Raw genomic sequence first — 27,877 nt, forward strand, 5'->3', positions numbered from 1 at the left:
GTGCTATGAGATATGAGAAAATAGTCACTAGAAAGATACACAGTGAGTCAGTGACCCAACTTTTGCTGACATAATCATTGGCCAGACGGGCGGTATATATGGATTATAGCCGCCCGCCGGCAGCGGAAACTCTTTGATTCTTTACCAAGATCGTGGAAGTTTTGATACCATGTGAAGAAATATAAGAGAAAAATATTATTGAATTGTTGTAGCTACATTATTACATTGAGGCCCTATTTATAGACAATACTTTCCAATCCTTTTTCTAATAGGACACTACATTACAATCCTTTTCCAAGTAGGATTTTATATGCCATTCCTATTTCTACTCATATTCTAACAAGTAACATATATATTTTGTTTGATGATTTAAACTCTTTTAACCAAGAAAAAAGATTTTTTTAGCGCACAAATTTAATAGTCATTCATGAAAAAATATATATATAGTGTATATATATATAGTGTGTGTATATATTAGTGTGTGTATATATATAGTATGTATATATATAGTGTGTGTATATATATAGTGTGTATATATATATTGAAACTAAATTAAAAATACATATATTAATTTTAATTTGAATCACTTTAGAAATAAAAATTAATAATAATCAACTCTACATATTATTATTAATAGCTTTAAGGGTATTTCAGTCATTTTGACCAAAAAAAGTGCTTAACAACACTTGTTTACCAAATACATCAACTTTTTTTCAGTTTCAGTACTTATATCCAAACACGTAACTGCTTATTTTTAAAATAAGTTTCAGCACTTTCAAAAACACTTTTAAAGAACTTTTTAAAAGCCACTTTTTTCAGCCTATCCAAACAGTCTCTAAGAACAATTCTTTAAGGGATAAGATCAATTCATTAACCATAAATCCTTGGTTCTTATTCGTAAACTAAAGAAGGTAATTAGTTGTATACTAATTATTGTCTCTAATTTCTTCGAAATTACGGGTCTATATCACCTTCGTTTCGTTTCTTAAACTGGTAACTTAGGGGTCTAGATTATCTTTTAATGTAAGTTCTTACATTGACTCTATTAGTATCATAATTCGCATTAATCCACCAATTTTTTAATACTAAAATCAATTAGAGTTCTTGGCACTTGATTTCGAAATTTGGATATTTTATTCTTAATTTTTGCCCATCTTGTATTTATTGTCCTTAATCTTCATATTTTCTGATTCTGCATTATTTCTTGTTTGTTCAAGTATCCCAGTTCTTATCAATAAACATTTTGACAGATCAGCTAGTGTAATTTTATTCTGGTTTCTTCTTTGGTACTTGATTAACACATGCACGTACTTGTATTGTTACACCTTCAGCATGTTATTGGACAGAATGCACTCTCAACGCCTATTTTCATTGCTTAGTCCAGACTCTAGACAAATTAAGAAGCCTGTATCATTGCAGCATATTTAATTCTCACTCCATGATGAGGTTTCAGGCAGCAAAAACTACGATTATCATGTCTGAACTATAGAAAGTAGACCAAGACAACCAGCACCTTGCTTAAAGAAGACGAGGATGGGAGAGGGAGATAATTCTTAAATTTTACAGATGTTAGCGTGCTTTAAAATTTTGAGGTTATTGAACCTGCCAAGTTTGCTGCTCTGTTTGCATTTGTTTACTCCTTTGCCAAAGGATCTTCATAGAACCCTTACTTTGAGGAAGTGCCTCTGACTGCTCAAATAGACCCTCATCAGTAGCTATACTGCCATTACTGCTTGATCGTGAAAGTACATCCGTGCTCCTTGGCTTACGAGACAAATATTCTCCAAGAAAAACATCTACTCGTCTGGGTAAACCCGGAGGCAGGATCACCTGACAATTGTTTAGAGTTCGCAGTCTTATCAGTAATGAGATCAAGGACAGGAAAGAGAGGTAGAAGGGGAGAAGAGGGAATACAGGAACCAGGAATGAATTAAAACCAAAAAAGTCTGATCTAGTAGGAAGCAACAGGAATGTAAATCCAGACAGAGACAATCAAATAAGAGAAAAGAGAAGTGGAAACATTGATGTTGAGTCAGAATTTAAATTACTGAATGAGAATATCTAAGAGGTCAAGAACACACCTCTCTCTGAGGACGCTTATAATCCAAATCAAACCTGTAGTTAGGTAACGGAAGCTTGCTGACAACAACTACTTTTGAATATAAGTTGCTGCAAAGGAAGGTGGCATTTTAAAAGTCCTGTACCAAAACAAATGCAGAAACAAGACACTTCCTGATCAAAGATACCTATATAAACCCATTTTGCTTGCTAAAGCTGATATTTGCTCATAATCACGCCTATCCTTTTTCTCCCTTGAGAGCACCTCTTGTTTATCATTGTTGTGTAACAAAGCAGTGAGCTTCCATTTCCATGCTTCAGCGTTATCAGATGTGGCAGCACCCTGGAATCCATTTAATGTTATAGGACAGTCAGATGGCTTATTTTTGTGATACATGAAGATGGAAACAATTAGCTGTAAATGCATGCACACCATAACATGGATAAGATTAGCTGAACATGAGAAGTTATTTTAAATAACAAAGCAAACATTCGCTAACACATATAAAACCTAATCATCAGATCAAAATAGAAAGTCAAACCTCATCCACGTCAGGAATGCTCCAAATAGAAAAGATGCCAGTCAAGCCTAAACCTATGGGTTAAGGTTGATTCCTTTGGATTAATGGTCAAGTTCAAGCAGTTTTATCAATGGCGAGTGCCATGTCGCCAATGGCAAATGGCAAGGCGAGGTAGTGTCGCCACCTGCCTTCGTGGTGATGCGACCTGCGAAAGGCAACACCAAGGCGAGGATAGCGACATGGCGTGGCGAGGCAAGGCGCTAAAGGCGACGCCTTTCTCATTTTTAAAAAAAAAAATTAGGGATAAAAGTAATTTTAGGGCTTTTTTCCATTTTGCTTCAACTGACTCAAAGCTTGGTGACTGCGACCAAGCCCTAAGGCAACTGCGAGTCTGCGACGACTGTGACTGTGAGAGATTCCGGCGACCGTCTGTGCCAACTCCGGCGGCAGCAACTGGTAAGGGTTGTTTCTTTTATTTTTTTCTACTTTCTTCTTATTTTCTCGACTGGTCAGTACATAGTCTACTGATTTCTTCTTGATTTTTTTATTTTAACAAAGAGTAACCCTGTAACTGGTGGACACAGTTACCTGGTACGTACCTGTTGCTAGTGGGAGGTGGCAGGTATCCCATGGATTTAGTCGAGGTGCGCGCAAGCTGACCCGGACACCACGGTTATCGAAAAAAAAAAAAGCGTAACACTATAACAGTAAATAGTCTATACTCCATATGTAAAAAGTCTTACTTTTTTTATGACTCATCTAATATACTAATTAATATCGTAATTGTTCGATGACTTGACCATTATTCAATGGCGTCTCAATCTACTAGTGGCAAACAAAGGGACATTGGATGGAATTATGGTATGCAACGACCATCAAAAGATGCGGTGATAGTAATTTTTATCGACGTACTATCAATGGAGGTATTTTTGACTTGAAATATTTCCTAATATATTTCTGCTATGAAGATTTTGATCATTTATATATGCAATTAATTATTTTAATTTTTTGGTATTAATTGTCGCCGCACTTTCAAAAGGCGATCGCCTCGCCGCGTGGTGAGGCAGAGCCCTGTCACCTTTCGCCGTCCAAAACATTGAGTTCTAGTTTCCACCATGTGTGTGTGCCTATCATCCAAGTGTAAGTTGATTCATTCACAATATGTCCAAATCAGTAATTCCATCATTCCAGCAGCAGAGAAATGCTGACAACATAGATGTGTAGTTAAGTTGACACATGATATATTAGAGCCACAAGAACAGTTTATTCACTGCAACTTAACGGAGAGGTACTAATGCCATATTTATGCTTAAGCAAGTTGTAGCGTTTTTCAATTAACTTTTTTATACAACTGTGGCGTCCGGACTATCTTGTTTGCACCTCGACTAACTCCACGGATATCTGGTGCACATCGGCACAGGTAATTGGTAATTGATAACTTTATCTAACAAGGACAGGACAGATCGAAAGAAATCACCTTCTGTTTTTGCTTCTGGTGGGACTCGAACCTTCTCAGAGTTCTCAATCCACTTCCTTGACCACTAGGTCACACCCTTGGGTGTAAGTGTAACATTTTTCAGTTAATTGCTTTTAACTACATATATCTGAACAAGAATATGACTGCAGCAAAATCCAGCATTAGTCGTTTAAAACAATCCATTAACTCCAGAAAAAACACTAGTGCAACCACTGATCAGCATATTACTTGATAATTAGGCAGGTTTCAGGACAAGTAACTTAAGAGCATATCATGAAGACTAACACCAATTAGCATTTAATCCATATTCAGTAACACCAGATAGGATGAAGATATGATATCTAACTCAACATGAAGAATGCCACTAAATTTCCCTGTATATGATAAAGAGTTACAGTACAATCTATTTTTCCTAGAAAAGGTGATGCAATATAATCCTATTGTGTGGTGCACCAAGTCAACAAACTAAAATATCTCATCCTATCATATACTACCTGATCAAATATGGCATTAATAAATAAATAAAAACAGCTAAATGTGGAGAAGCACCAACCGTTGAAGAAAGATGTTGAGGAGGAGAAAGAGAGATGAAATCTTATAAAAGAAATTAGAAGATTTACAAGGTCCAAGAAGAAAAAGATGAACAGCCACACTGGTGCAAAAAAGGTCATAGATCCAACCAAAAAAATTTAAAAAAATAAAATAAAAATAATAAAAAAAAATAATATATATATATATATATATATATGTAGACACCTAATTTCGTCCCTCCCCGATGTCGTTTTACTCATTTTTACCTTATCCTACCGTGTACCCTCACCCGTGGGATAATCCCTCCACAAAATGACAAAAATAACAACCCCTAACTAATTTTGTTTTATCCTAATATTCTAACAACCCACCCAATTAAAAAAACAACACCTACCTACCCTATCCTAACAAACTCTACCCCACCTCACCACTACCCCCTACCCCACGTGATCCCACCTACCTCACCACTACCCCACCCTCACCTCATATATACACACACAAAAGGGACCATCATCTGGGGGAGATTGGCTCACGAATTCACACACACAGATACACAGTACCACTTTTCCACTTGCAAAAACAGGAATTCACTCACTGAATTCCCATAGTACATAGACATCACTCATCTTCAACCCCACAAAAATCTCACATACACATACACATACACACTGGAGCTCCGGTGTAGTGAAAACACGACGTCCAGCCCTTTGTTCCGTCCGAATCCGCGTCAAACCGTTTTTCCGACCTCGGAATCTGGTCTGTTTTCATGGTTGTCATCGTCTTCTGCGTCGCCGGAGAGGAAACAGTGAACAGTGAGATCGAGAAGGGAGTGACAGATCGAGAGAGAGAGCTGCGCGTGAGAGAGAGAGAGTAACGGAGAAAGAGAATCGAGACGCAGTAGAGAATCGAGAGGGAGAGATAGGGGGGAATCCGGTCGTTGTTCAAGAAATTCCGGCGAAATTTTTGCCGAAATCGGTGACCAGTTATCTGTTTCTGTGTACTCAGTTTCGCAGTCCTCAAACTCGCCGGAATCTATTGCTTTTGATGGACGCTACCGCTGTTAAAAGGAATTAGTCACACTGTCTCAATCGTTTTCTTACGAAAAATTTCAATCGGGTTGTTGTTCCTCCATACGGAGTTGGGTTTCGTCGTTGTTGAGGTTCAATTCGGGGGGTATTCCGGTGGTAGCTTTGTCGAACAATTCGGGATTGAAATAAAAATTGAGGTCCAATTCTATCTCCTCTTTCTTTAAATTTTACGTAATTGTGAATAATTTGTGCTTAAATGCTTGAATCTTCGTTGGATGTATTGTTTGATGTTGATTTTAGATTTTAAAAAGTGTTTTGATAACTGGAAAATTTGTTAACCATGGCTTGAGGATTAAACTTGTTGATTTGGGGGTCGGGATCGAAAATTGATAATTGAATAAGTTGAAGGTTGTTGTTTTGATTCATTACTGAATATTGTCGAATTGGATAGTATCATGATAGGTCAAGTGGGTAGGCAATCGTAGGTTCGGGTAGGCAAAGTTTAGGAATAAGTGTTTCGTTGGATGTTTGAATGTGCGTGTGAATGTTTCTTTCTAGTTTATCGTATTTAATTCAAATGTATTCATTTAGCCGGGGAATGCCCCGAGATCACTTGTATTTGTTCACCGGGGAATGCCCCGACGTATCATGTTGGCAGAAAATGATCGTGATGAAGGCCCGCGGCATCGGGTAAGGCATTGGAGCTTAGTCTAGATTTAGTTTAGACTAGGATTTATATTTTCGTATTTTTTTATTTTTTGGACTGTATAATTGGACTGGACATTACATTTTGGATTGTTTTGTTCTATTTATCGTTTGATTGTTTTGCGCGCTTTTATGTGGTTTATACACTTCGTAGTGTCAAAAATAGTCGATACACTTTACCAAGCGACCGTGGTTGAACCACGGGATCGAGAGGTACCTCACACCTTCCCCTCGGTCAACAGAATTCCTTAGCCGGAATCTCTGTTCGCAAACCAGTTTAAAGAGTCAAATGGTTTTGAAAAGGATTTTCTAATGGTGACTTGGCACACCAGATTATGCCAAGTGGCGACTCTGAATAAAAAAAAAATGTAAATAATCCTTTTTCGAAACAAATTTTCATTTTCTTGTCACTTAAAGTAATAAAACCCTTTCGAACTTAAAAATATAAATCTTTTGGAGCACGTAAAAAGGGGGTGTGACAGCTCTGGCGACTCTGCTGGGGAGTCAATGACAAGTTTTCAGAATTCGAGCTATTTTTGGAGTTGTATCGGCTTTGTTTGGCATTACGAGTGTATAAGCATTGTTTGTGATTATTGTTGGTGTTATTTTCACTTTTGTGCGTTTTCGTGCTCTTTGTTTATAGTATTTATCCTATGCGTTACCGCTTTATATCTGTCATCATGAGTCCACCACCGGCCTTCTTTCTGCAACAAGTCCGCAGTACACGTGTTGTACACAACCTCTAGTTGAGTCACCCTTATTTTAAGAAGGGAGCCGTCGGTGTTATGGAATAGGTGGAAAGCAAAGCAGCCACTATCGACCATACGCTCCCCCGAACAGCCTTGTTAGTAAACTACAACGTAAGTCAGCCTTTAGGTCATGCTTATGTGCATCATACGGAGACCTAGCGGGACCCACATGGCCCTTTGTAGGAGACTCCCCTCTAAAGCATCCCTACGTGCTAACTGTTGCATTTTTTAAAGGTAACGTGGTCATTTGACGGACTGATTTTTTAAAAAAAAAAAATTGTTAGGAGTAAGGTGCGTAGGCAAAAACGAAAAAGAAAAAAATAGAAAAAAAGTGAGTCGAAAAGAATGAATCAAAAGGAGTGTCGTAGTTTATTTTAGAGTTCTTTATGGCTTTTGTTCTTCACGATCCAAAAACTCAAAATGATTTTTTACGTTTTACATTTGTCTTCTCAAAGTACCGTAAATTCAAAAAAAAAAAAAGAGTTTTGTTTGCCTTTTCTACTTATTTGTCAAAAACAAAAATACCAAAAAGATTTTTCTTCATAATTGGTGGTGTCAGTGTCTAGCTGAAAATTCAAAATTTTTTTTTTTCGTTTGTTTTTGGTAGTGTCTTTTAAGTTAGGGTCAATTTATTAGTTAATCGTTAATTGTCTGATCCGGATGAACTACGCATACCTGATTCCTTTCCCTCGGTTTGGGATACGTAGGCAACCCCTCGGTGGGTCCGGTAATCTTTGTGTTAGCCTTTATCTTATTATTAGCTTAGGTCTCTCGCCCTGTAATCTAGAGTTGTTCGCCAAGTAGACTAGTACTTCTGTTCGGCAAATGGGAGTCATGAATGTGGTCTGTCCCATCGACATAAGCTTGCGTCAAAAATCCCAAGGGTTGGGAATCTTCTACTCCTGTCGAATTTTTGAGATAACGTCTTGTGTGTTATTACAGAATGAATTTGTCCACCAAGTCTAGAGTTCTGATGGTTGTCAAGGTGCCCAAAAAGTTAATCAAATGGTGGAAAATGTTTAACTATGTTGATCAGCAGAAACTGATTAAAATATTATGTGATCTTACGGAACTTCTGCATGTTACCCCTCGTCCAGATTTAATAGAGGCTTTGTTGACCTTTTGGGATCCAAGTAGTTTGGTGTTCAGGTTTGGGAAATATGAAATGACTGCTACTTTGGCAGAAATATCCGGTTTGTTGCATTTGCCCTATATCGAGAAGGATATGATCCGAGCACGAAATCATACTGGCGTGAGATTTTTGCAGTCTTGTGGTTTAAAAAGTAAGGGTATCCGTTTGAGTTGTTTAAGTGATTCGTGGGTTTCCTTAGATTTTTTGTTCGCTAGATTCGAACCCTCTGAAGGTTTTGATTGCTTTTGGGATGAATTTCATGTGACTAAGGAGAAGTGGGAGAGAAAGCGTCTTGAAGTCTTCACCCTCGCTTTGTCAGGTACTTTAGTGTTTCCACTAGAAGAAAGACGTATTAATACCCATTTGCAATCTGTGGTGATGGCCCTATTTCATAAGGATCAAAAAGACAAGGGCATTAATCAAAAGGGCAGGTTCACTCTCATACCCATGATCTTAACAGAAATATATAAGGCTTTAACCGAAGTGAAGGGGGGAAGGAGATTTTTTTAGGGCAGTAACCTGATATTGCAGTTATGAATGATGGAACATTTGCATGCGCCTTTTTTAGTTAGACCAGACATGGTAGACCGTTGTATTCCCAATCGAGTGAAAGCCATGGACTCCAGGTTGTGTTTGGATAAATTCTCGCTACCCGTGGGAGTCGAGGCTTGGATCGAATTTCTTGAATCAAGAACCGGGGATAACATTTTGTGGACTTATCTGTGACTTCGACCGAAGATAATCTTGTTGGGTTGTCAGACGCAGCTCCCTTTAGTTATGTTAGGGCTCAATTGCACTAGACCATACAGTCCTTCTAGGGTAATGCGCCAGTTGGGTAGGCGGCAGGACGTGCCACCAGCAGTTGATCTTCTGAAGGATGTTGAGTACTTCAAGGACCAAGCCTTAGGTGAGAGCAAGTATGAGCAGTTTTGGAAGCATGCAACAAAGCTGGGTGTGGACACACTCAAAAAAAGTTTGGATAATCCGGGCTGCACTCAAGGATACGGGGTTTGACTTCAATCTATCCCTCGGGGTATCAGTCAACCCTTACCAGCGCAGCTTAGAGGGAGAATACAGGAAGACTGCATAGTAGACGACCATCAGGATGAAAGTGTAGGGTCCAAAGTGGAAACACTGAGAGTTCAGTTAGCAGATTTGTTCAAGACGGTAGAAAGGTGTCAGAATAATCTTTCCAAGTGCACTCCTCATGAAGCAGGAATACGGGCCCGAAGCTTCCTCCCCGGTATCAGGGTGTCTTTACAGGAAATGCTACAAAGTTTAAATGGGAGAAAGAGAACTTCAGAGGCAGGTCCATATCAGCCAGGGTCATCACGCAGAGCACCAGTCTGAAAGAGCACTTCTTATCTTTATTCAGTTTGAGTCTTTTATGTGTCTGTCATTGTAGGGCGGTGTCTGTTTTAAGTCGAAGTCAAGTTGTTTTTGGTATTAGAGTCTTTATTAGTAATTTCACCTATATCGTCTTACGAGTCTATAATGTTGTTTCGTATTTGTTGTTTAGTTTTAAAGTGGTCCCAAACTTTTGTACGTTTTGTTGTTTTCTTTCTTCAAAATGTTATGATGCTACGTGTTTCCTTGGTTTGTTTATTTTCGTTTACGCAAAAAAAAAAAAAAAATGTTTATGCACATGCTGCCCGAACTACGCAAGATCTGGTTCATGTACAACATGATACGTAGGCAACCTACTTTTGGGTTCGATCTAATCATTTTGTTTCGTTGTTTTTCACTATTTTCCCTCTTTTAAAGAAAAACAAAAGCCATAAAAGAATGATAAAATAAAGGTAGATAACGAGAGAAAAAAAAAAGAGCAGAGATGGATACGAAAAAATAATAATAATAATAATAAGTGTAGAAAAAAAGTGTAGACAAAAATCAGGATGATGTTAAAATGACCTCGCTACCCTCAAAACCTGGTAGAAATGAACATGAATGTAGGACAATTTTACCAATGTGATTCCCATGCTTGTTGTGTGCCCTAATCCTAACGGATGTCGTCTTTGATGAGCATGTTCTTTCAGATAACAGTGGTAGGTTTGTAGCACTCTGGCTAGTCACCCATACTTCACTAGATCCAGAGCAAAGCTCGCCATAGCTAGCAGGGAGATTGAAAATTCGCTCATTGACCCGGATCAGGATCACAGGGAAGAAAGTTCTGAACACAATGATGAGATAGTAAGGCTCAGGCAACAATTGATATATTTACACCGGGCATGGGCCAGCGGAATGCCTCCTCCTCCACTCCCTGAAGGTCTTGGGAATATCTCTAACTGCCCACCGCTCTCTTAGGCACAATTCTCTGCTCCTACTGAGTCACCTGAGCACGCGCCAGGATTCACTCCGCGACATTATTATCCTGGCAGTTCTGGTGTGCCCTTGGCAGCTCCCCAATCAAGACCAGCTGCTCAGCCAGCGCCACCGATCACATCGGTATTCGTGGCTCCGCCACCACATAAAACTCCCATATATGTTGTGCGTCCCACAATGAGGCTTCCTAGGTCTGCCAGTGAGTCAGTACTGAAGGTTTCAGATAGTCAGTATTACACCCCGGAACCTACTTTGCAAATGAATGAACCGTATGGGTACACTCAGCCGCCTGCATTTCCATTTGATACGGAGAAACCTGCCACAGCAGAGGAACAGGATACCATAGCCCGAAAATTGAAAAGTTTAGAACAAGCTATGAGGAATTTGCAAGGAATCGGAGATTATAGGAGTGTTTCCTATAAAGATCTTTGCATGTTCCCAGACATCAACCTTCCCCCCGGTTTTAAGATGCCTAAGTTCGAGAAGTATGCAGGACACGGTGATCCCGTTGCACACTTGAGACGTTATTGCAACCAGTTGAGGGCTGCAGGAGGAAAGAAAGAACTGCTCATGGCCTTCTTTGGCGAAAGTCTTTCTGATCTGGCCTCAGAATGGTTTATCGATTGAGATATCGATAAATGGAACAGCTGGGATGATTTGGCTTCTGAATTTGTTCAACATTTTCAGTATAACATCGACCTGATTCCGAACGAAAAATCCTTGGTCAATATGAAGAAAAAGAGCACTGAAGGTTTTAGGGAATACGCGATAAGGTGGCGTGAACAGGCCGCCAGGGTAAAGCCTCCAATGAAAGAAAGTAAGTTGGTAGAAGTTTTCATTCAGGCGCAGGATGAGACCTATTTTCAACATTTACTTCCGGCAATGGGAAAGTCTTTTATGGAAGTCCTCAAAATGGGGGAGATGATAGAGGACGGAATTAAGACCGGCCGAATAATGAATTTTGCCGCATTAAAAGCCACCATACAAGCGATTCAAGGTGGATCTGACGCATTTGGAGGTAAAAGGAAGAAAGAGGATGTGGCGACTGTCGTAGCTGGAACCCATTCCTATCCCAAAAGACCACCTCGCCCCTATCCCCAATCCCAAGCCCAAGTCTACGCCCAAGCTCCATATATTCCTCCCCACCATTACTACCCCTCTAGACCCAATTTTCAGCTTAGTCCCGAGTATAAGAAGGAAAAGGCGGTCAAAAATCAATTCACACCTCTTGGTGAGTCATATGCTAGCTTGTTTGACAGGTTGAGAAAGTTGAAGGTTTTAAGCCCAATTCAAGAAAGGCTTTCAAATCCACCGCCGAGGAATCTCGATTATTCTTTAAGGTGTGCGTACTGTTCTGACATGCCAGGCCATGATATCGAGAAATGCTGGCATTTAAAGAGAGTTGTCCAAGATTTAATTGACACAAATCAGATGCTGGTCCAGGCCCTAGAGGGTCCAAACATTAACCAGAATCCGCTGCCAACCCATGCTGAAGCCAATATGTTAGAATTGATATATGATGGGAAAGAGTCTTCGAGGGGTTATAAGCCTATTGTCAAGATACAGACCATTGAGGAGAAATCGGTGAATGTAGCAAAGTCTTTGAAAGCAATGTCATTGAGCCAGGAAGGAATGAGAGAAGATAAAGCCCAAGAAAGCACAAAGAAACCCCTGATCACAGTACAAGGTGCCAGAAGGTATGTTGATTTAAGTCAGGATAAACCTAAGTTGATAGTGGTGGGAGCTCTGAGTCAGCCCATCTTGACGGTGAAAGGAGCACTGGCAGCGCCTATTGTCCTCAAACCGGTGACCCAACCTCAGATAGTTGATGCAAAAAAGGTTCCCTGAAATTATGGACGGACTGTGATGACCTATCATGGGAAAGAAATTGTGGAAGATGTAGATGAGGTAGGGGGTTTGACTAGGTCAGGAAGATGCTTCGTGCCTGAAAGCTTAAGAAAGTCCAAGCCAACGGTGAGTGGACCGTCATCTATCAAAAAGCCTATCACCGAAGAAGAAGCCGAAGAATTTTTGAAAAAGATAAAATTGCCAGAGTATTCAATATTAGACCAGTTGAAGAAAACCCCTGCTCAAATTTCCCTTTTATCTTTGTTGTTGCACTCCAAGGAGCATCGTGATGTTTTACTGAAGGTATTAAATGAAGCATATGTTCCAAGGAAGATTACAATCAACCAACTTGAGAAAATGGTTGGAAAAATCTTTGAGGTCAATCGGATCAGCTTTTCTGACGATGAATTGCCTGTTGAAGGTACAGGGCATAACCGGGGCCTTTACATTACAGTGAAGTGTGAAGATTTCGACGTCACTCATGTTATGGTTGATGGAGGTTCAGGTGCAAATATTTGCCCTATTTCTACTTTGCAAAAGTTGAATATTGGTGCTGACAGGATTAGGCCCAACAATGTATGTGTTAGGGCTTTCGATGGTGCAAAATCAAATTCCATTGGCGAAATAGAACTAATGTTGACCATAGGCCTGTTGAGTTCGCCATAGAGTTTCAAGTATTGAATGTAGACTCCTCTTACAATCTGTTGTTGGGAAGGCCGGGATCCACAAGGCCAAGGCGGTTGCATCTACACTGCACCAAATGATTAAGTTTGAGCATGACAGGCAAGAAGTAGTTATTCATGGTGAAGGAGATTTGACAGCCTACGAAGATTCTCCCTTGTCTCTTATTAAAGCAAATAACGTAGAGGAGACATTCGTCTATCAAACTTTTGATACAGTGCCAGTGAATCGTATCCTTGAATGGCAGGCTACACCGGGACCGCAATTGTCTTCTGCTTCTATCATGATGGTGAGTGAACTTTGGAAATACGGATTTGAGCTAGGAAAGGATTTGGGAGCGTCTCTGCACGGTATAGTTCATCCCATATGTCCGAGTGAGAACGTGGGCACGTTTGGTCTGGGATTTGAGCCTACGGCTGAAGATCTGAAGAAAGCCAAGGGAAGGAAAAAGGAAACATGGTCACTCCCTCGCCCAATGCCACTACTCAGTGAATCATTTGTTAAGAGCGGTGTCACGAAGCATGTGGAATTTGAAGTTGAATTGGTTGATGACTTCCAGAACCTTTTTATTGAAGTTGACATGGTCGAAGCAGGAGAAGGTACCAGTATGGCAGACGTGCAATTCATAGGTCCAACTGTCCGACTCAATAATTGGGAAGTCACTCCCAGTCAAGAGGGAGTTTTGGTAGTTTATTTTGTTTTTCTTTCTGTTTATCCGAGTTATTTCAGGGTTGTAATTCGGATTTTAGTTTGTTTATGTTATGTTGGCATCTATGTTTAAACGCTTCTATCTTTCATTTAATGAAATGCAATGTCCCTTTTGTTTCGTGTCTAATATATTTTGTTTTTCTTTTTTTACACAGTTCTCTTTTTGCTGATTCTAATGACATGACATGCATGCGGAATTTTCAGCCTAATCTTAAAATCCAAACTAATCAAGATGTAATGAAGCAGGATGGGGAATATGATGAAGAAGAAGCACTAGAAGAAATAAGCAAAGAGTTGGAACAGTTTGAAGACAAATTGAATCCTAATTTGAATGAGACTGAGCCAATAAATCTAGGGGATCAAGAAGATGTTAGGGAAACTAAAATCAGTGTACATGCTTTGCCACAGCTAAAAGATGGAATGATTCAAGCATTAATTGATTATAAGGATGTTTTTGCATGGTCTTATGATGATATGCCTGGTTTAAGCACTGAATTAGTGGCTCACAAATTGCCAACTGATCCCGCGTTCCCTCCTGTCAAACAGAAGTTGAGGAAGTTTAAAACGGATGTAAGTATTAAAATTAAAGAGGAAATTATGAAACAACTTGAAGCCAAAGTAATTCGAGTAGCTCGCTATCCCATGTGGTTATCCAATGTTGTTCCCGTACCAAAGAAAGATGGCAAAATTCGAGTGTGTGTTGATTACCGTGATTTGAATAGAACAAGTTTGAAAGATGATTTTCCACTGCCCAACATCCACATTTTGTTAGACAACTGTGCTAAACACGAGGTTGCCTCTTTTGTGGATTGCTATGCCGGATATCACCAGATCGAAGACATCTTTTATCACACCATGGGGAACCTATTGTTATCGAGTGATGCCATTTGGTTTGAAGAATGCTGGAGCAATGTACATGAGAGCCATGACCACTATGTTTCATGATATGATGCTTAAGGAGATTGAGGTCTATGTGGATGATGTGATTATTAAGTCAAAAAGTCAGGCCGACCATGTTAAAGATTTAAGAAAGTTCTTTGAAAGGCTTCGCAGGTGTAATCTCAAACTCAACCCGGCAAAATGTGTATTTGGAGTTCCATCTGGAAAGTTGTTGGGGTTTGTAGTCAGCCGTCGGGGAATTGAATTGGATCCCTCAAAAATCAAAGCCATTCAAGATTTGCCCCTGATGAGTTTGCTTGGTAGACTGAACTACTTTAGCAGGTTTATTGCTCAACTCACAACCACTTGTGAGCCCATATTCAAGTTGCTGAAAAAGAGTGTTGCGGTAAAATAGACTGAAGAATGTCAGGAAGCGTTCGATCGAATCAAAAGACATTTGTCAAATCCGCCCGTGCTGGTACCCCCGGAGCCTGGTAGGCCTTTGATCTTATATTTATCAGTCATGGACAATTCTTTCGGTTGTGTCCTGGGTCAACATGATGTCATAGGCAAAAAGGAGCAGGCTATTTATTATCTTAGTAAGAAGTTCACCGCATATGAGGCCAGGTATACTCTTCTTGAAAGGACGTGTTGTGCCCTAATTTGGGTAGCAGAGAAGTTGAAGCATTATCTCTCATCCTATACTACTTATCTCATCTCCCGCATGGATCCTTTGAAGTATATCTTTCAGAAGCCTATGCCGACGGATCAATTGGCAAAGTGGCAAATATTACTTACCGAGTTCGACATTGTATATGTAACTCAAACCGCCATGAAAGCCCAAGCCTTGGCAGATCATCTTGCTGAGAATCCCATCGTTGAAGAGTACGAGCCATTAAAGACATATTTTCCTGACGAAGAAGGGTCCTGTGTCGATGAAGTCGTTATAGATGTTGATCCTGGTTGGAGGTTATTTTTCGATGGAGCTATCAATATGAAAGGAATCGGAATAGGTGCGGTTCTTATCTCTGAATCGGGACAACATTTCCCGGTAACAGCACAACTTCGATTCTACTGTACTAACAAAATGGCAGAGTATGAAGCCTGCATTCTTGGTTTGAGGTTAGTTGTTGATATGGGAGTCCAAGAATTATTGGTGTTGGGAGATTCGGATTTGCTCGTCAATCAAATTCAAGGCGATTGGGAGACGCGAGATTTGAAGCTCATCCCGTATCGACAATGCTTGCAGGAGCTATGTCAACGGTTTGTGTTAGTAAAATTTAGGCATATTCCAAGGATTCATAATGAAATTGCTGATGCTTTAGCCACTCTGTCTTCAATGCTCCAACATCAGTGCATATACCGAGTCGTGATCAGCATGCTTACTGTAATGCGGTTGAAGAAGAGCTCGATGGAGAACCTTGGTTCTTGGATATCAAGCGGTACATTCAGTCAGGAGAATACCCAGCATATGCCACCAACGATCAAAAGAGGACTATTAGGCGTTTGGCTAGTGGATTTTTCTTAAGTGGGGGAATCTTGTATAAGAGAAGCCCAGATCTGGGACTTTTGAGGTGTGTAGATGCAAAAGAAGCCTCGGCAGTCATGGTTGAAATACACTCTGGAGTATGTGGGTCGCACATGAACGGTCATATCTTGTCAAAGAAGTTTCTTCGAGCAGGTTATTACTGGCTTACTATGGAAAGGGATTCTATTCAATTTGTTCGAAAGTGTCATCAATGTCAGGTACACGGTGATCTGATACGTTCTTCTCCTGTTGAGTTTTGCATGCAATGGCCTCTCCATGGCCGTTCGTGGCTTGGGGAATGAATGTGATTGGACCGATTGAGCCGAAGGCATCAAATGGGCATAGATTCATTTTAGTAGCCATTGACCACTTCACAAAGTGGGTAGAAGCAATAACTTTCAAGTCAGTGTCAAAGAAGGCTGTGGTAGATTTTGTTCATGCCAATATCATTTGTAAATTTGGAATTCCTAAGATGATCATTCCAGACAATGCTGCCAATCTCAATAGTCATTTGACGCAAGAAGTGTGTCAACAGTTTAAGATCGCACATCGAAATTCTACTCCATATCGCCCAAAGGCCAATGGTGCTGTAGAAGCCGCCAATAAGAATATAAAAAAGATACTGCGAAAAATGGTACAAGGGTCTAAACAGTGGCATGAAAAGTTGTCATTTGCATTGCTAGGTTATCGCACCACTGTTCGCACTTCAACAGGGGCAACTCCATATTTATTGGTGTATGGGACAGAAGCAGTCATCCCTGCAGAAGTTGAAATTCCCTCTCTTCGAGTCATTGTAGAAGCAGAGATTGATGATGACGAATGGGTAAAAACCCGACTGGAACATTTGAGTTTGATTGAGGAAAAAAGGCTAACGTCTGTGTGTCATGGCCAGTTGTATCAGAGGACGATGGCTCGAGCGTATAACAGAACGGTCCGTCCCAGGAATTTTGGAGTGGGTCAGTTGGTATTGAGACATATCTTTCCTTACCAGGTTGAAGCGAAAGGCAAGTTCTCCCCTAACTGGCAAGGTCCCTTTGTTGTGAAGAAAGTGTTGCCCAATGGAGCCTTATATTTGACAGATATTGAAGGCAAAATGGCAGAAATGGCTATCAATGCTGATGCGGTCAAAAGATACTATTTATGATATTTGATCCTTTGTTGAGTTTATTGTATGTTTAGTACTTGCATTCTTGAAGATTGATATGATGAAGGCATTTTATTCTTCTATCCAAACATAGTGTCATCCTTTGTTTACCCGTTTGAGCTTCGTTTTATTTTCTTTCATATCCCTCTTTTGGAATCAAAATAGAATCAAAGATAAATGTCAAGAAAATAAGAATAAAAGAAAGAGTTCAAAAATAAAAAAAAAAAATCAAAAATCAAAATCAAATCAAAACAAAGAACAAGCTGATGGAACTACGTGCGACCTGATTCTCCTCTCTCGGGAGTGAGATACGTAGGCTGCCCTATTTCGGGCTCGGTCCAACCGAATAAAGATTTAAGATTCACCCAATCAACAAAACTGGGGCATGAGTTAATGTGTGGTTTGAGTCGATTTCAAAAGTTGAAAGTCCCACCCCCACTTCAAGTATCGTTGAGCCCCTTACCATCTTTTCTAACCTAAACCAAAAGTCAAGTTACAACCAAAGAAAGTCCTTCAGATCAATTTTTGATAATGTTAAGGCTAAGCATGCAATGGATATGATGATACATTGTGAAGTACCACTTGTCTCCCTCAGCATAAGAAATCAGGAAAGAAATACAAAAATGAGAGTGTCTTATTGGTGAAAACCCCCGTGGGCATCATAAGGGGATGGTGAGTTGAGAGAAAATGAAAATGAGAGAGTCTTATTAGTGAAAACCCTTGCAGACACCATAAGGCGATGGTGAGTGGAGAGAAATAAAAATGAGAGTCTTATTGGAGAAAACCCTCACGGGCACCGTAAGGCGATGGAGAGTTCAAGAGAAAAGTGAAAAGTGAAAAGTGAAAAGAAAAAGATTTGTTGGCGAAAGTCATTTAAGATGTCGACAATCGAACGTGATGAATGAGTCCAATGGATTTGAAGAAGCGGCTCAGCGGCAAAGGCACGAACTCAACAACAAATGGGTAGTTTGGATAGGGAGATCAGGCAGCTCAATCCAAAATGCATGTCATACTCATTGGAGTTGGTTGTCGTATTCAGATAAGTTTTCTTTTTGAATATGGGACAATGCCCTTTTCTTTCATTTACATATTCATGCTTTTTGTCTTTTTATGTCATTTATCAAAATAAAAGTCACCATCATTTCTTTACATGTTAAGTCAAGTCTGTGTCAAAACAAGCAAGAAGGGATTTCAAAATTTACTACCAGTCTTTCCAATTATATGAGGAAAAGCCAAGGAACAGCCCAGGAAAAAAATATGATGGTAATTCAACACGAAGCAAAGGAAGTCTATCAACCGACAGGCTATTGGATTCATAGAAACATTCAGATTTGGGAAAAGAGTGCACCTCAGGGGCATGGTAAAATGAAAACCCATTGTTTGAGTCAGAACTCATTTCCCTCAATCTGGATCCGGGGCAATGATGCGGCAAGACAGGGCAAGTGTTAGCGATTTGGAACAAAGATGAAAGGAACGAGTGCTGGGCAGATACCTGAGAAGCCAAGATCTGCAAGCCACCACTAAGTTTTTAACTGACAAATTTTCTTTGTTGATATAGGGGCAAATTCGCTTCACTAAATTCAGCTATCATTGGAAATGCACATCCAAGGGATTTTACTTTCTGTCCAGGACCCTCCTGAAAAATAGGATTTTACTTTCTGTTCAGGACCCTCCTGCAAAATGGAAAATGGGATTTTACTTGATGTTCAGGACCCTCCGGAAAAATGAGATTTTACTTTATGTTCAGGACCCTCCTGAAAAATGAGATTTTACTTTATGTTCAAGACCCTCCTAAAAAATGGGATTTTACTTTATGTTCAGGACCCTCCTGGAAAATGGGATTTTACTTTATGTTCAGGACCCTCCTGGAAAAATGAGATTTTACTATATGTTCAGGACCCTCCTGCAAAATGAGATTTTACTTTCTGTTCAGGACCCTCCTGAAAAATGGGATTTTACTTTCTGTTCAGGACCTTCCTGCAAAATGGGATTTCTTTCTGTTCAGGACCCTCCTGCAAAATGGGATTTTACTTTCTGTTCAGGACCCTCCTGCAAAATGAGATTTTACTTTATGTTCAGGACCCTCCTGAAAAATGAAATTTTATTTTATGTTCAAGACCCTCCTTAAAAAATGGGATTTTATTTTATGTTCAGGACCCTCCTGAAAAAATGGGATTTTACTTTATGTTCAGGACCCTCCTGAAAAAATGAGATTTTACTTTATGTTCAGGACCCTCCTGAAAATGGGATTTTACTTTATGTTCAGGACCCTCCTAAAAAATGGGATTTTACTTGCTGTTCAGGACCCCCATGAAAAATGGGACCTTACTTTCTGTTCAGGACCCTCCTGGAAAATGGAACAACGCTTTCAAAAATGAAATACTACTTTATTATAGTTCTTGTTTGGGATAATTTTCGTTCTAGTTTTAATTTTGGGTTTCAGGAGCCCGCCTGAAGAACAGGGTGATGAAATAGCAAGTCAGAGGCCCGCCTGGAGAACAGAGTGAAGAAATGAAAGTCAAGCAACAAAGTGATGAAATAGCAAGTCAGGAGCCCGCCTGGAGAATAGGGTGAAGAAACGAAAAGTCAAGCAACAAAGCGAAGCAATTGAAAGCCAAGCAACAAGTTGAAAAAAATTGCAAGTTAGGAGCCCGCCTGAAGAAGAGGGTGATAAAAGTCGAGTCAAGAGCCAACAGAAGCTGTATAGATAGGATTTTTGTAGTTTCATTTATGTTTTAACTTGTAATTTTCATTTTTGGATGTAATAACACAGCCGCGGATCGGAACCTCGATGGAACCTCACTCGACTCTCCAACTCGATATAGTCCATCTCCTTCCGATCCTTGGAGATACTTGTCACTCGATCCTCTCATAATGTGAGTAGATGGGATGTCTTAAGTCAAAACCCGGTTGTCCTTCTTCCTTCTGTTTCTTTCTTTGGATAATGGTCGAGTCAAAATTTGGTCTCGCTGTCTACTTCTTTGTCTGAAAACACTTCATGTTTACATTCAAAGGGGGCATGATGTAGACACCTAATTTCGTCCCTCCCCGATGTCGTTCTACCCATTTTTACCTTATCCTACCGTGTACCCTCACCCGTGGGATAATCCCTCCACAAAATGACAAAAATAACAACCCCCTAACTAATTTTGTTTTATCCTAATATTCTAACAACCCACCCAATTAAAAAAACACTACCTACCCTATCCTAACAAACTCTACCCCACATCACCACTACCCCCTATCCCACGTGACCCCACCTACCTCACCACTACCCCACCCTCACCTCATATATACACACACAAAAGGGACCATCATTTTTTGTGGACATTACATTTTGAATTGTTTTGTTTTATTTATCGTTTGATTGTTTTGCGCGCTTTTATGTGGTTTATACACTTCGTAGAGTCAAAAATAATCGATACACTTTACCAAGCGACCGTGGTTGAACCACGGGATCAAGAGGTGCCTAACACCTTCCCCTCGGTCAACAGAATTCCTTAGGCGGAATCTCTGTTCGCAAACCAGTTTAAAGAGTCAAATGGTTTTGAAAAGGATTTTCTAATAGTGACTTGGCACACCAATTATGCCAAGTGGCGACTCTGAATAAAAAAAAATGTAAATAATTCTTTTTCGAAACAAATTTTCATTTTCTTGTCACTTAAAATAATAAAACCCTTTCGAACTTAAAAATATAAATCTTTTTGGAGCACGTAAAAAAGGGGTGTGACAATATATATATATATATATAGATATAGATATATAGCTCAGAATAGAGTGAGGACTGAATTTGATCTGTCTATTTGTTGATAATACTTGCTTAATTCAGGTCAACTCATAACACACTGTAAACCATCCATGCTCAAGCTAATATGCATGTGATGATTGTAATGCACTTCAGTGCTAAAACACATAAGATCCCTGATTACATCTTTACTCACATAGGGTGGCATCATAGATCTAAAACTCTATATTCAGTTATGCAGATTTTTTTTTTTTTTGATAACCCAGGTATCCGGGCCAGCTTTCGCGCACCTCAACTAGTTCCACGGGATACCTTACCTCCCACCAGCAGCAAGTATCAAGCACCGAAACAAATGGAAGAGCAAATTTCTTTTAGTTCAACAACACAATGTATCACCTTCCCTCTAATACACCTCTTTCGTTCACCCTAGACCCGACCACCAATATATAGGACATGTCAAAAATGAAGACTAAAGACAAAGATTCAAGACAGCACAAAGATGCGATGTCCACGGAATTTTAAATTAAAATGTAGGGTACATCACACAAAAACAGGCTCTCTACTTCACCTGAGGTATGGTTGTGTACACTTTACCCTCCCCAGTGGGTATGTTGTTGTTGTTGTACATCACCCATAAACCAAAACAATATTCTCTAGTCCTTAGATTATGCAATATTCTCTATTCCATAGATTATGTAACTACTCAAGTAAGCTTACATAATACAATCATGACCCAAATTTAAGTTTAACATAACATAAACACTATTTGAGTTTAACTTGCACAGCCATCGAGTTTTAATTGAAATTAGGCAATAATTAAGATGAAATTAGCCAATCATCTTTTCCCAATAAAAACTAGGCCATCATTGAGATTTCCAAAGTTATTCATTTCCTAAGACCAATTAACTTGTTCCTACTGAATAAGATTGAATCATTATATAGCAATTCAAACATAAACCAATAAAGGGGGAAACTGTTGGTTATCACACCGACGCAATCCTTAAAATCAATTGTATAGACAGCAATTTTAAGCATAGCGAATACTGAATTTGGACCCCAAGATTCTTCAAACTAATTTGCACATTTAATTGCCCAAGCTACCTCGGTATATTAAATACTCCCTCCATTTCATTTATTCCTACTTTCCTTTTTAGTTCATTTCAAGAAGAATGCCTCTTTCCTTTTTTGGCAACTAATTTATTCTAACTTTCGACGTGGCATGTTTAAGACTACAAGGTTAAAAGACATTTTGGTACATACAACATATCTTTAGCTTAAGACAATAAGATTCAAAAATCTTCTTTACTTCCTCAAACTATGTGCCAAGTCAAAACCAGACAAACAAAATGAAACGGAGGTGCATCAACACCTCAATCACAGACTAGTTGAGGTCAACAATATGAGTCATATCTATACATTCTTCTCTAATCAGGCAATTTAATTGAAACCCTTTGTCCAATTAACCCTTAAGTTGGGTACGAATGTAATGCATGCCTAGGGGAACACAGCTCAAAGAACATTTTCTTTATTTGTATTGTATTTTTTTCCTCCTTTTTTTGTAACTATGGAAATGTTCTATTGTTATTATCTTTCCTTTTCTAAAAACTTTTTAATTCCAACTATCTGGCATTTTTAAGGAAAAAAGATCGGCATATCTTTAATTTAATCAAGATTTAAACTTCTTTTTTATTTCTTAAACTCTGTTAAGTCAAAACAACACAAATAAATTAAAACGGAGAGGGAGTATGTTTTTATTCTTTTTTTTTTATTTTGCTTTTATTGCAAGTATGGAAATGTTGCAAGTACGGAAACAAATTAAAATAGAGAGTGAGTTTCCTACTTGAGCTATCACTAACGATTTATCAAAACAAACGTGAACTATCATTTGTTCACCTTTCCTAAAATTGATAGTTCAGGTGTGTTTTGTTTGTTTTGATAAACAGTTGGTGATAGTTCATAGTTAAGGTAGGAACTCACACACTTGATATCAAGTATGAAACTCAAAAACCAGGATACTTTAATTGTGTTTTTGACTACTAACACTTCTTTCAATTTTTTCCCTCCTTTCATTGTAACAATGGAAATGTTCTATCATTAATCAATTTCCTGACATTGATTGAACTTCAAAGTACTACAGACAGACGTTATCTCACCTACCTGATATGGCGTAAGCTCAGAAATCTCATCAAATTGTGGACTTCTCTTATGTTGCAATCGTACTGCTTGTTGTTGTTGTTGCTGCTGCTGCTGAGGCGGCGCCAAGTAAGGGTAGGACGACTTGACAGTATTGTTCGAATTAGGCTTTTGATGATCGATTGAAGCAGTAGAGGGAACAGTGATTAGAGAACGGAGCCGTTGATGTGGAGGTACGTAAACGGCGCCGCCGCATGATAACGGCGGCCGGTCCTTCATCGCCAACGACGGAAGCGGCGGTGGTGTAATGTTCAAGGGTTTAAGGTTTCTGTATGTGAATAATAATTGGAGAGTATATAGGCTCATACACTGTTCGAGTTCACTCCGGCGAGAACGTAACGGAGCTTCAGCGTTACGGCGGCGTTGTGGCGGTGGTTTGGTAGTTGGTCGGGAGTTGAGACTTTCACGGTGGTCGGCGACGGCGTACTGTTTAGAAAAGAACGATGGAACCGAGGATGATTTGTAAACTTAGGAAGGAAAGTTTTAATCACGTGATGTGCACGTGAGTGAGTATATGTTGAAACGGGTAGAGGGTGTACACGTAATTCTTTGGGAGGATGTGGAATACAGATAAGCGATTAAATTAAAAAGAAAAAAGAGAATCGGTTTGGATAGGCTGAAAAAAAAAAAGATTTTAAAAAAATTTTAAAAGTATTTTTTAAAAGTACTAAAATTTATTTTAAAAATAAACAGTTACGTATTTGAATAAAAATGTAAAAATTATTGATGTATTTAATAAACAAGTGTTGTTAAGCATTTTTTTTGTCAAAATATCTAAAATATCCTTAAAGTTGTTAACAATATGTAGAGTTGATTATTATTAAAAAAAATCTAAAATAATTCAAATTAAAATTAATTTAATTTCAGTATAAACATCATTTTCTAAACATGCATACTTACTTGATTTAATTCCACATTATTTTTTATTTGCTTTTCAATCACACTTATTTTCTACTTCTTGTTGTTGGTGTGCCTCTTTACAATTAGTTTATTTTATATGATTAGCATAGCAATTGAGTTCCTTAAGGACTATGATAATGAATTGACACCTAATTTGTACGTAAAAATTGTTTGTCATTGTCGCTTCTTAGTTATATTACTTCACATGTGGAACTTCATGACAAAGTCCTAGAATCTCACTCGTAAAATTTAAAATTTCATGATAATGATAAGTAAATTTTACTAATCACATAAGCTGAAATATGATTAGCAATTTGTAATTTGAAGATAAAATTATTTTCTAATAATTTCAGATTGTTTATTGAAAATATTGTATGAAATTGAAAAATAGCAAAAAAAAAAATTTCACTGTAATATAAAATTATTAATTACAATAAGAATAAAAAGAATTCTCTTATCAATCTTTTTTGTCACGAAAAAATTTAAATCAAAGTGACATTCATTGTGATGAAAGAGGAATATGTTCTGCTTCTACCTACAGACCTTTCAAATAATATTTAATATTTTTTAATTAATAAAATCTTTGAATAATAAAATTTGAATAACGAAATAAACTAATCAATCATAACATTACAAAGCTGCTAAGAAAAAAATTAAACTATGATAGAGAGCAGTCACGGGAGAAAGCAAGAAATGGAAAAATAAGTTAGAATAAGGAAGGATATTCTAATCGTTTCAAGAACATGCAAGGGATAATAAAGTAAATTACTTGGTCAAACTTAAAATAGAATTTAAGCCAAAAGCAATAAGTTGATGTACACCAACTTATAGTTTTTGACTTATTTTAGCTTAAAAGCACTTATTTTTAAGCATTTTTGTTGTTTACCAAATACCCAAATAAGTTAAAAAAAAAAAAAACTTTTAAGCTGGTTTGACCAGCTTTTAAGCCAATCCAAACACTCTCAAAGAATTATTCTTTGAATATGCGTTCATTTGAGAAACATATTTTAAAAAGGTAATTAAGCTTGAAGAAAAGAAAATTTGACGAATAAGCCTCTTTCAAGTTTTCAATTAGTAAAATGGTCTATTTTCATTTTCTCATTTTAAAATAAAATAAAAAATAATTTTAATAAAAAATTAGATTATAATAACATATTAAAAATTATGGAAGCTACTTACAAATATATTTAAAACATAAAATCCTAATTCATTTTTTCAATTTCAAATTATTTCTTTCCCTCTGTCTAATTTCTTCTCCTCCATTCTTATTGAAAACTCATTGATTCTTCAACTTTCTCATTTTTGAAACTCGTATTTTATTTCTAAATGTTCTGTCTCCTCCCAAATTTGTAAGTTTTTCTACTCTCCTTTAAATTTCATACCATTTTTAAAAAGATAAAAATGTTTGTTAATATATATGTAATCAGTCAGATAAAAAGAGATTGATGATTAATTCGTCAGATAAAAAATGAGCGATGATTAATTTGTCTAACTAAATACTATAATCAATTGGATATTGAATAGCATAGAAGACTGGTGTTGGATCGATAATCGATCTGTCTATATATTATTCAGATTGATAATCGATCTGTCGAATCGATAATCAATAAATTCATACATCGTTCGAATCGATAATCGATCGGTTCATTTATCGATCGGATCGATAATAGATCTGTCCATCGTAAATCAAGTTGAGAATTAATTTATAAAATTTTAAAAAGATTTTGGTGGGAGGAGTTTTGTTTAAATTCTATAATTTGGTGACTTGTGGACTAATTTGTAATTTTTAAAATTTGTAAATAATTTTAATATTTAAAAGTGGGTCATTTTCCTAAAAAAAAAAAAAAAAGAAACTTATGATACAGTTAATTAAAAAGCAGACTTAAAGAGACCATTTAACAAAGAATCCCTCGAAGAACTAATAACTTTATTTTGTCAAGATCGATATTTTATTGTTGAGTTATACCTCTTTCTCGTTCAATCAAAAAAGAGAATTGATTAATTCCAAGTTAAATGATCAAAAATCTTAATACTATTATTCCTACATTTGGAGTTGGATCCTTGTTTCGCGTTATTATAGATATAAAAATAATGATCAAAATTAAATTCAAATAAGACAAAAAATATCAATCTAAAATAAAATAATTATATCAATATGTAACAATCATCAATTTTAGTTCAATATAGCTTTTTTATTGGAAAAATTTATGCGACAAATCAAATTAAATGAAATAAATATTCATTTTTACCTCAAACTTCATAATTATTAACCGATTTAGCCTAAATAATCTTTTTATTATCTGATAAAATATTTTTTTCTTTCACAATCAATATTTTTCTTCTACTAATAAATAAGTGAGATTTCGCACAACTTACTAGACGTAGTCACTGAGACAAAGTCAACATAAGTTTATTAAACTAGACTGTACCATCATTTTGGAACCAAGTCGAGAAACTATAGAAAATTTCTTCACATTTTGATAGAGTCTGGATCTTTCATAATTACCACGTAAATGAGGTTAGATCTTCAACATAGATATAAGAGGCTTCTTAGCCGGACATAGTCACGGCTGCAAGAAGGAAGAAATTGTATTAAAAGCACAACAAAAGAAGAAAGAATAAACACCTTAAAATGGACAAAGTGCAAGACTTGAATCGTATTCAAACTGCAAGCTACGACTAATGCCTTTTTATTTATTTGCTAAGTATATTACAGGAGAGAAGAGAGAGCTAAAGAGAAAAATGAAAGAAAGAAATTAAAAACTTCTGCCTCTCCTAACAGAGATAAGGCATCTATTTATAATAGAAAAAAAAAATTTTTGCACAGTACTTTGTGGGACCCTGTGCACAATTTTTTCAATAATTTAGGTGGGTCGTCATATTTTGTCCTTATCTTTTCTTTTTGACTGATAGAGGAACGCCTCAACTTTTTTCATTTCTTCAGCATTAAGGATATTTTCTGGAGGAAGTGTTTGGATTCTTGAATTTCTTCAGATTCAACAGTTTCTTCACTGGTGAGGCTTTTCATGAATGTTTCTAAACATTGTTCGACCGTTTTTATAAGATTTTTCTTGGCTTCCTCTAAATATTTGTCAATCATCTCCATTTTATCGCCCTCATGGGCAAAGATTCTCCTGGAAATATAATTTAAATTTTTATCTTCCACAATATTCTTTTGTGGAGTAGTGTCATAATCAACTAGAGTTTTTTGAATAGATTCTAGCAATTCTTTCCCATAAGGAATCTTTGTGAGCGGGTCTTTTCTTGTCAGCTTGTCCCAAAAATTGGTATAGAACATCCTATACAGTCCGGGTATTTGTTCTTTAGTGTAGCCAAATTCGACATTCCATTTGTGTATCCATGAAATGGAGAATTCAATAAAAAATACATTTGATCGATTTAGTCTAAATTACAGACATGGTCAGAATGATATAATTCATTTAAAAATGGGAATACTTTAACCCATTTTTTCTATAAATGAAGATATTTTGCTGGCAAAATTTTTACTGTAGGGCCATGACATGTCCACCATTGGATGAACTAGTTAAGAATTTGATTTTAAAAAACTTTAGCACAAATCTTCAAAAACTGTGTGCTTGTGTTTTATATTGTTGTAATAAAAAGTTTGAGTGAATGCCTTGATATAGTCCCAATAGGTAAAACAAACCTTTGAATCTCGCATAGACATGGATTTTTCAGCCATACAGGTCGTGCTCAAATTTTTGGGA

General features: G+C 37.6%; 1 protein-coding gene across 4 annotated transcripts in view; it reads right to left on the minus strand.

The window, feature by feature from the left end:
- LOC107870656 (DExH-box ATP-dependent RNA helicase DExH5, mitochondrial) overlaps nucleotides 1-23,783 on the minus strand; it is a 57,863-nt gene extending 34,080 nt beyond the window's left edge. For 2 of the 4 annotated variants that reach the window (XR_001674241.2, XM_016717248.2), the window contains exons 1-4: nucleotides 23,214-23,783; nucleotides 2,247-2,401; nucleotides 2,082-2,169; nucleotides 1,603-1,830 (exon numbers count right to left, since the gene is read on the minus strand). Coding sequence is in view for 3 of the 4 variants with exons in the window: in XM_016717248.2 (XP_016572734.1) it covers nucleotides 1,603-1,830; nucleotides 2,082-2,169; nucleotides 2,247-2,401; nucleotides 23,214-23,555 (813 nt within the window). In the remaining variant the exon portion in view is untranslated. Of the gene's footprint in view, nucleotides 1-1,602; nucleotides 1,831-2,081; nucleotides 2,170-2,246; nucleotides 2,402-4,056; nucleotides 4,200-23,209 lie in introns of all 4 variants that reach the window. The other 2 variants (XM_047413006.1, XM_016717249.2) reach the window with 2 other exon arrangements.
- Between the last annotated feature and the right edge of the window lie 4,094 nt (nucleotides 23,784-27,877).

Source organism: Capsicum annuum, chromosome 5, assembly GCF_002878395.1.
Source record: "Capsicum annuum cultivar UCD-10X-F1 chromosome 5, UCD10Xv1.1, whole genome shotgun sequence".
Lineage (NCBI taxonomy): Eukaryota > Viridiplantae > Streptophyta > Magnoliopsida > Solanales > Solanaceae > Capsicum > Capsicum annuum.